Below are 9,940 nucleotides of genomic sequence, written 5' to 3' on the forward strand. Positions count from 1 at the left end.
TGCCCACAACACTTTTTGAAGACTTAACTCAGGAACTCTGAGAAGCTGCCTTTGGCTCACACTCACCCTCTTTGGCCACTCCAGGCTTGGGCGAGTAAACTACTCTGGTTCCCCATCCTCACTGCTCAGTCCGTAGCCCTCATCACCCCTAGTAAGTCTCCAGTGCCCCAGTGCAGACAATCTTGACATGCCATTTGCATGGAATCCAGTGCAGTTTTGCCCAGCACCAAGCAACCCTCCATATGGCTCAATGAGTTTATGGTTTTAGAATTCCTGAAATTCCCTCTCTTCCTCAAAGCCTTCTTTGAGCCCATCAGCCTGCTCTGAAATCTCTCAGGGAGCTGAGATGAAGCCTCCACCTGGTGCCAGGCCTGAGTAGTCACTGTTCACCCTTTATTTACCTTAGTATCCAACATCACACACAGGGGTCAGGTACCCCAACTCACAAAGGAGGCACCTGGCCAGAGCAAGGGGGAGATACAGCCAAGAACTAGGCTGACCATGTAAGTTATCATCTAAACCAGGAAAACTGTGAGAAGGGAAGGGATACTGTTAACTTATGCTGGGAAATCACAGTGGGACTGTCCCCAGCCATTCTCCGTGTAACATGGCCTATTTCAGGGACTGCTAGAGCTGAATTTCATGTTCATGCACCTAAGAGATCAGATAGAACAGATAGAATTGAAGCTCTTATTGGACTGTGGACCTTAGTGTTCCCCTCTCCCTGACTCCCACCATGCCAGCATGGTATGACGTCTCCACAATTATTTCTGGAAGATCAGTGTCCTACATGGCCCTTTACTCTCAAGTGATTGGATTTGTGGGAGGCACTGGCCCAGCCACAGGGCTCAGCAGCATCTGCAACGGTGTGACATGGCCTCCAGAGGGTGCCCTCCTCCCAGCAGCAGCCCAAAGGTTCCTACAAGCTCCAGTTTGAGAACCAACCCTCAGTATTGTCCCCTCACCTTGTGGATGTAGGCTTGAGCTGACACTGGGTAGTTGATGCCGTTGATGGTGAAGATAATAGAGGGAAGGGTATTGACTGCAGAACATGAAACATAGCGCTGTTAGAGAGAGAGGGGGAGAGGTTGGCCTTGGAGATCCTTCTTGTGTATGGAAACTGGGAGTGACCCTGGGGCATGACCCTTCACCTTGACACCGCGTGGCGTGGCACCAATGAGCTTCTCTATATTATTGACCAGTGTACTTGGGCCTTCGATCACTGATGTCCCGGTGTCAACAATGACCTCACAGCCGTCAGAACAAGCAATAACCTCTCTTCTCATGGAGATCCTGAGAGACAATGGAAGAAAATGGGCATCAAGGTCATTCTGAGTCTCCCAGAGTTTCCCCTTCCCGACTGTCTCCTAAACAGTGCTTTGTCTTTTGCCCTCATTTCCTTTGCTCTTGACACAGCACCTTTTCTGACATCCTCAAATGAAGTACTTGACACCAGGATCTTTTGTACCTTGACACAGCTGACCTTTCTTCCTAAAAGACTCCACTCCACTTTGACTAGAAATTTCTTCTCATCTTCCAGATTACACCTTAACTGTATTGTTTTCGGGAAGTCTTTCCCCCGGTGTTTATCAGTCTCCTGTCTTGTTCACTCTCTGTAGACCGTTCCTCGTGTCTGCTGCTTCTGCTGTTGCTAACTCACTTCAGTAGTGTCCGATTCTGTGCAACCTCATGGAGGGCAGCCCACCAGGCTCTGCTGTCCCTGGGATTTTCCAGGCAAGAGTACTAGAGTGGGTTGCCACTGCCTTTTCCTCCTCATGTCTAGCATGTACCAAAGTCACTATTCACTATGTGAACAATCACTTCATGAACATCTGCCTTCTTAGATGTGAGGGTGAGTTTTATTCTCCTTGCCTCCCTAAAGTGCCTGACACACAGTGGACACCCAATGCTTGTCTGTTCAATGAGAGAATGAAGACTGAGAAAATAATAAGAAACATCCAGAGAGCTGTATCTGGTGGAGAACAAATAACAGGTCACACAGATTGAAGATGGAGATTTGCAGGGGCAGCAGATTCTCATAGTAGGGGGACAGGTGGGCTCCTCTGGGAGAGGGTGTCTGCCAGCACTGCTCCTACAACCAGCTCAGACCCTGAGACCCTGGCCAGGAAATACATGACTAGCCCACAGAAACTCCAAAGGATAGGTCAGCTTTTGTTGGAGGGTATCACACAGAATCCTGTTAATTATGCCTATTGTCTTCAGGTCACTCCTGGATCCCACCTTCCTGATTCTCTGTTATAGCCCCTGTCCCACAGTGTGCCCAAGAACGTGGGGTATCTTTTTTATTATTTGCTTTCATGTCTTAAGACTGCAGCCAACCTCTCTCCACTGCTAGGTAGCTGCTCCCAAAGAAGACCAGTTTTCCCCATTTTCTCAGAACTGTCCCTGTTTTTACAGACATTTATCTGTACTGAGAACTTCCTATGTCCTAGGTAGCCCTGGACAGTTGGTCATCTTATCATAACTGGCTTATCATATCAGGCTGGAGAAATTCTCCCTGATCCTCTGTTCATCACACTGTAGAGCCCTCTAACCATGCTCCCCACCTCAAAGGGCAGTGGATGCAGCCCTCTCCCAGTGGCACAGACCTGTCTTGACCCTTTCAGGACCCTGGTCAGAGCCTTGCTCAGAAGGCCTGGGGATTATGAAACCATGGGTTGTTTATCTACGTGCTTGTGTGTTTGTTTGTGTATGTTTGTATGTGTCTCTGTGTGTGCTTGTGTGTCTCTGACTAGCTATGCCTGTTTTTATGTGTCTCTGTGTATGTTTATATGTGTCTGCTTGTGTGTTTCCATGTGTCTGTGTGTCTGTGTCATTGTAGGTGGTGTATATGTCTGTGTGACTGTGTGTCTGAGAATGCATTTGTGTGTGTCTGCCTGTGTCTATGAAAATTAGTGGGAGAATCGCTTGAACTGGTCCTCAGAGGGAGAGGCTTACTGGTCCATGTGTACAGTCCAGCTGCCCGGTTGGATCAATGGTATCCAGTTGAGCTCCCCCTCGTAGTAGCGTTGGTCCACCCCACCAAACATCACCACACTGCCCTCCTGCATGCTTCTGTAGAGACAAGTTGGGGGGGATCCTTGGGAGACAGTAACAACACCATTGCCTAAGAGCCGTGCTTGTCCACCCATCAAGGCCCTAATAAGGTCCCCATGTACAGATGCAGAAATAGTGTCTTGGAGCGATTGAGATCTAGAGTGAGGTCTGTTACTGGCTAATGAGTGGCACAGAGGAGATTAGAAGCTGAATCACTTGGCTGGGCTCCACCCACTATGTCTTCTGAAGACGCCCTGGACCCCCAGCAACCTGAGTGCTCAGACACCCTCAGAGGACAGGGTGCTGAAACGTTTGGCTTTCTCCTTGTCCACCTTGTCATTTTTCAGGAAAATCAAGGCCTGGGAGTTCTAAGGGTGTGGGTTCAGGTCACCCAGAGTTGGCTCCACTGGCCTGTGATGTCTACTGTTTAAAGGGCTCCACACTCAGAAGGGACCCCACCTCTGCTCTCCCTTTCTTGAAATGCCTAATATTTCTTGAACAAAGGGTCTCACACTTTTGTGTCCCATACTTTCGTTTCTCACTGGCTCCTACAAATTGTGTAGCTGATCCTGGGCTGCCAGTAGAATGCTAATGAGGAAGGAAAGATATCCACCATCTTTCTCCTTCCATCCTTATCAAATTCATAAGCAAATCATATTGCCTTTTCCTTCAACTTGTTTCCTGTTGCCTTCCATTAGCCTTCCTACTCACTCACTCCCCTAGACCATGTTATTTGTCTTGAGCCCAGGAGTAGAGTTGTGTTCCAATAAAATTTTATTTATAAAAGCCAGGGTGAAGCCAATTGGGCCCTGGGACCATAGTTATCTCTGTTAAATTATCTCTCAGGATACTTCTTTATCAAGTGTTCTATAATTTTCGTGCAACTGAAAGCATCTTATAACTAATTTGAAGAAAGGGATTTTCCATCTCAGACTTACTTGTTCAAGTAGAAGGCAAAAACAGGCTCAGCAATGGCACCTTGATTCATCAGTTTGTCAAAGATGGGGGTGAGTACACGGGAGGATATCTTTGGGTAGTTCAAGCCCAAGATACCATCAAAAGGTACGCCCTCAAACCCATATTCCACAAGGCTTAGACCAAACAGCTGATCAGTGCTTACAAGGTCCCCAATCTGTGGGAGAGAAGAGTGTTGCCACTTACAAATATGGGAAGTGGGGCTAGGAATGCGAAGGGGTGCATTGCGATTAGATCCTCAGAGAAGAATTGAGGCTGGGCTCTGTCCTTGGTAGCCCACAGACGGTTAGATCAAGCTGGGAGGGAAATTTGGGTTCCATTTGAGAGATGCTACGAATTTTAAAACATCTGCCCCTCTGAAAAACACCACCTGAGTGAGTCAAATTGGCCTCGTGGCTTCTGTACAAGTGGCGTGACCAAGAGTCAAGCCAGGTCCCACTGGTGCCACTTTATGGACAAAACAATCGAGAACAACAGAGCCTACTCTTTGGCATCACTGTGACCTAATGACAGGAATGGACTGCATTCTCTGTAATTTACTCTGGATTCGGCATCTGTCCGGGAAGACAGAAGCCAAAAACACAATCTTGCTTGCAGGGTTCTATGAAATTGCTGCCTTGGGAATTCACTTTTAGGGATATGTGTATATTTCTGTGAGTGCGTATGAGAGAGAATGAGACAGAGGGGGACAACTCAAGTATTTTGGGGGAGGCAGGCCATAGGTTTATTAGACTCTCAAGGGTCTTCTAGAGTGAGAAATCATTTATCAGGCCCCTTGACTTATCAGGCCCCCAGCTTCTCACTGTGGATACCTGCAGCCCTTGACTGCCCCCAGGGTCCACAGATCAGTTTTATCCTGTCTCCAAACACCCCACAGCAACTTCAGTCCTGAAAAGCCAGCCTAACTCCACCTATTACCACATGTGTGCCCTAAGCAAGGCCCTTGCTGTCTGCACCTCAGTTTTCTCATATGTCTCATGAGCTAATCAGACCACCTGCTGTATGGGGTCATTGCAGGATTAAACCAGTTATTACCTGAAAGTGCCTGGAATAGTCTGTGAATATAACAGTGGGTGCTTTTATCCCTTCTTCTCGCTCCCAGTAAAATGAACCTTGAATTGCTCATGGGCAGAGGAGCTGCAAGTCCAAACCTCAAGCAACTCTCTGACTTTGCTAATTTGTTTGCTTATGTGTCACCACGGGCCCTGTCTCCCCAGAGACATGACCCTGTGGCTAAGATGGCCAATATCTATGGGATTTAGGATAGGAAGGGTCCTGCCAGATGGTCCTGCATCTGTTTTGCAATCAGTGGTTACTCCATAGCCAGTCCTGACTCAGCATTTGTTACACTGTTACCCGAACTGTGTCACGAACAACAATTCCTTTAATTCTCCCAGATCCGTAGGTGATCCTGCAATTCATATTGGTAGGCCGGAAAGTGGAAGACTGAGGATGTCTGAACCTAGTGCGTGTAGCTGCAGACACAAGAGATGAGTGTCATCAGGTGCCAAGGGTGGAAACAGGGTGGCAGGGCAGGTGAACGATGGTCCGGATAGGGGGTGTTTGTACTCACAACAGGTTGAGCTCTTGCAAAAGACAGAGGGCACCCACAAAAAAGATGAGCCTGTGTCAAAGATAACCTGGAATTCCTGAGGGGGTGTTCCAATGGTGATGTTACCCATGTAGAGCATCTACAGGGAGAAGGATGGAGTGGGTTAGTGCAGAACAGGCTACCCTCTATTCCCACACTGCTGCCTCCCTCTGGGTGTCACATATCTTTTGAAATCACTTTCTAACCACCGTGCAGCTCACAGACTTAAGTCACAGAAATATCTGCATTTGATATATTTTTCTTGTGCTACATTGTATGCAGGATATTGATTCTATCACCAGGCGTTGAAGTGGTACCTCCTGCATGGGAAGCCCAGAAGCATAACCACTGGGCCTCCAGGACCACTGGACACACAGGGAAGTCCTGGTGCCTTCATTTGAGAAGCTCTGTAGTTTCTTCAAACCCAGACTTAGTACCCGCTTCTCTAAGAGGCCCTTTTTGATCAACTCCACCCACTCCCTCTAAACTCAGACCACATCCAATCAACAGCACACAGTTGACCCTTTCATTTGACATATATTTACTCTTTGCCTATCTCTCAGGCTGGCATGGGCATTTTTGAAGACATCTTGAAGACAAAATAAGCCCTTTTTCTAATCTAAAAACAGAAACCAAAATGATTCTTATGGCCATACTCAGAATACAGGTTCAGCAACTTTTTACTGCTGTCATTCTTGCATCTGTGGAAACTGAATTCCTCTACCTGGGGATTCACAATTGCTTTGCAGATGGTTCTATCTTTTGAAGAGTGATGGTTCACTCTTCATCTATAACTGAATGGCTCACTTACTTCGGAAGGAACAATCACCCTCAAACTAATGACACAACTTTGACACAGAAATGGATGTTTACCTGCCACCTGGTAATTGCTGGGCCCAGTCACAAAGAACAACAGTTGAGGATAAGAGTGCCTTCCCCTCTGGGTGGGGTCCCTTTATTCCAGTGTCTCTGCCTCCTGCAGGAACCCCAACCCCAACATCCCACCTGGCACCTCCAGATGAGCCCCAGTGCTAGGCTAGAGCACCAGAAGGCTCTGTGGAGCACCATCCTCCCAAAATACTCACATCCATGATGTTCCTCAGTGGGAGAGTAGTTAGATTTGAGCCACGAAAAGAAATCTGGGACAGTCTATAAGCATGCTCCTTCAGGAAATTGTTCAGTATCTTTTTTCCACTGACAGTATTTCTCATGGTCTTCACTCTCCTTAGAGGTATTCTTTCACCAAGCATTTGACAAAGAAAACAAAGAAGATGCTAGAATTAGCTGTCAGTGTTAAGGTATAACTGTCATTGTAATGGCCCTGTGTATTTTCTAATCATTTTTATGAGGCACATTATTATCAGAATTTTATGCATATACCATGGCAAAGACATAGACTTCAATACAGGTTCTGTTCTGCAATCTTGGGTAAGATATATGACAAGGTGTTGTCTCAATCTCCCCTTTGGTAAAATGGTGGAATGTAACAATGCAAACCCTCCAAATAGAATATCTTGGGGATAAATGAAGTGATGCATATAAGGTACCTGATAAATAGGAAGTCTCAACAATGACAGCCATTAACATTGCTGTTGCCATCCCACTCATTCCTTCTCATAGAACCTCAAGGAAGGAAGTAGAATGGGGACTCTTATCCTCTTTTACAAGGGAGCAATTTGAAATGCAAGAGGTTTCTGAGTTGGCTGTGGTCACACTGCTTGTCCAGTATAAAACAGTGTAAAACAGTGTATCTTTCTCCAAGTTGAAAGAGAAGAGAGAGTTGAAAGAAGAATCCAAGATACAGGAAACAAGTAAGGGAAATTCAGAGGCTTGAGAAGGAAGGATGAATCAAACGATAAATTAAAAGAAAACAACAGAAAGAGAAACACACTCCCAGTGACTTCCAAAGAGATGGAGAGATAAATGACAGTGATACAGAGATGAAGACATAAACTAGGAAAAAAGAGGACATGTTGAAAAAAAAATGTAGAAAAGTGCTATTCCACAGTACCACATTGACATCTGCATAGACTGTGCAACTGACTGGACCCCAAGGTTTGTGCAACCCAAATATACACCAAGACCTTGGGACCCACAGTTCCTATAGCAAGTTACTTACCCATAATAAAGAGTTGAACTTTAAGACTCTTAGGGAAATATTTCATTACCTTCTAAACCTGATGGGTGGAAGAATAATCATATGAAAAGAGAAATCCGAGAAAGGAATATGATGTGGCTCACAGTCCTCATACTTACTTGACTATGCACTCTGAGAAGGCCACCAGCCCGAGGAGCACAAGGCACTTCATGTTTCTTTCCTGGCTCCAAGTACTCAGGGAACTTTGGGTTTGTAGCATGTGGTGGTGACCGGGAGCCCCTAGTTATATATGCTCTGATCTACCCTAGTTTTCCCCTTTAGGCCACTAAAAGATCTGAAGAAAACACAAAGGTCTCGATAAAATCTTTACCTTCATCACTGTCCTTGGCAAGTGGCCTTTGAAGCTTTTCGGAATACAGAAAATTGAACTGTAATCTCTTCTTTGAAGCTTGTCTGGAAAATCAAACTGATCTGCATGGACATCTAAGAAGATGGAGAACCTTGCCTACATGGAGAATAAAATGATAGGAAAATCATGAAAATTGATACTAGGGGCGATGCTCAACACTCGTCGTTTCATGTCATCTCCCTAGCCACTTCATGAGATATGCATTGCTGTCTTCATTGGAGAGGAAATTGCTAGGATGATAAGTTGTCAAATGGCAAAGTGGAGACTTTAGGGACAGCCCAGGGACATACAACTGGCTTTAGGTAGTGGGTCTAATGGCAGACATCAGAGGCACCTATGATGCCAGGCTGCATCAAAGATTTAGGGCAGAGCAGTACTTCAATGGCATGGTTTCAGTATTGTTAGAAATGTCATATGCATCCACAAGATATTTTATATCATCCAACAACTGTACAAGGAAGAACTGTGTGCTAGGTTGTGGATTAAAGGCTTCAAAGTCAAAGTTGATCAAGGCAAAAATAGTCTTTATCTCAAGAGAGCTAGAAGTCTAGTTCTCACAAATTCATGGCCCCAGGAGGCAGGAGATATAATACTAGGACTAGGTGGCCATGTTGGCATCTGGGCAGCACAGGCCTTACAACTGGGTGCAGCTTTTCCTCCACTTCAACCTTGCTGAAAAGCAGGCCAGTTGGCCATGTTTTCAAGAGAATCAGAAGTTTGGATATTTATGTACAACCCACTGATTTTAATGTTAGAAGCTAATATTTTTCCCAGAAAAAACAGTGGGAATGAAATCTCCACAGTGATATGCTAGAATTAACCCTCAGTCTGCAGGGTTTTGTTTCTGGCCTAGAGTTGGGAGTGCAGTGGAGACAGAGAAGAATTTAATTCATATTGGTTGATTTTTAAAGAGACTGAATGCATAGTAAACATGCTGACTCATTGGAAAAAGACCCTGATATTAGGAAAGATTGAAGTCATGAGGAGAAGAGGAAGACAGAGGATGAGATGAGTGGATGGCATCACCAAGTCAATGGACATGAGTTCCAGCAAGCTCCGGGAGTTGGTGATGGATAGGGAAGCCTGGCATGGTGCAGTCTATGGCACTGCAAAGAGATGGACACAACTAAAGGACTGAACTGAACTGAACAAATTGAGAACAAAGACCAATTAATCTAATTGAATCAAGTTGTTGACTAGCTACCTATAACAACACATTACTTAAGTGGCTTTAAAATTCAGACTTATGACTCTACATGCAGAGTGGAATATCTTCTAAGGGAAAACAAAAATATTGCCCATCAAAAACAAAAACAAAGAAAACCGAAAGAAAAAAAGGAAAGAGACCTGACACTATATTCAACATCTATATTCCCTTGGTATTTCTAATTTTCTTAAAGAAATCTCTAGTCTTCCCCATTCTATTCTTTTCCTCTATTTCTTTGCTTTGATTACTGAGGAGGACTTTCCTATCTCCCCTTGTTATTCTTTGGAACTCTGCATTCAAATGGGTAAATCTTTGCTTTTCTCCTTTGCTTTTTGCTTCCCTTCTTTTCACAGCTATCTGTAAGGCCTCCTCAGACAGCCATTTTTCTTTTTTGCATTTCTTTTTCTTGGGGATGGTCTTGATTCCTGTCTCCTGTACAATGTCATGAACTTACACCCATAGTTCATCAGGGACTCTGTCTATTAGATCTAGTCCCTTAAATCTATTTCTCACTTCCACTGTATAGTCCTAAGGGATTTGATTTAGGTCATAACTGAATGGTCTAGTGCTTTTCTCCAATTTCTTAAATTTCAGTCTGAATTT

General features: G+C 45.0%; 1 protein-coding gene across 1 annotated transcript in view; it reads right to left on the reverse strand.

Annotated features, from left to right (window-relative positions):
• Positions 1 to 7,980, reverse strand: part of LOC120874503 (pregnancy-associated glycoprotein 1-like) — an 8,835-nt gene extending 855 nt beyond the window's left edge. Inside the window, exons 1-8 of the mRNA XM_040255930.1 lie at positions 7,880 to 7,980; positions 6,709 to 6,859; positions 5,606 to 5,723; positions 5,389 to 5,507; positions 3,996 to 4,189; positions 2,959 to 3,075; positions 1,152 to 1,293; positions 966 to 1,064 (exon numbers count right to left, since the gene is read on the reverse strand). Of these exons, the coding sequence (XP_040111864.1) occupies positions 966 to 1,064; positions 1,152 to 1,293; positions 2,959 to 3,075; positions 3,996 to 4,189; positions 5,389 to 5,507; positions 5,606 to 5,723; positions 6,709 to 6,859; positions 7,880 to 7,980 (1,041 nt within the window). The remainder of the gene's footprint in view (positions 1 to 965; positions 1,065 to 1,151; positions 1,294 to 2,958; positions 3,076 to 3,995; positions 4,190 to 5,388; positions 5,508 to 5,605; positions 5,724 to 6,708; positions 6,860 to 7,879) is intronic.
• Between the last annotated feature and the right edge of the window lie 1,960 nt (positions 7,981 to 9,940).

The sequence above is a fragment of the Oryx dammah genome, unplaced genomic scaffold (assembly GCF_014754425.2).
Source record: "Oryx dammah isolate SB20612 unplaced genomic scaffold, SCBI_Odam_1.1 HiC_scaffold_15, whole genome shotgun sequence".
Lineage (NCBI taxonomy): Eukaryota > Metazoa > Chordata > Mammalia > Artiodactyla > Bovidae > Oryx > Oryx dammah.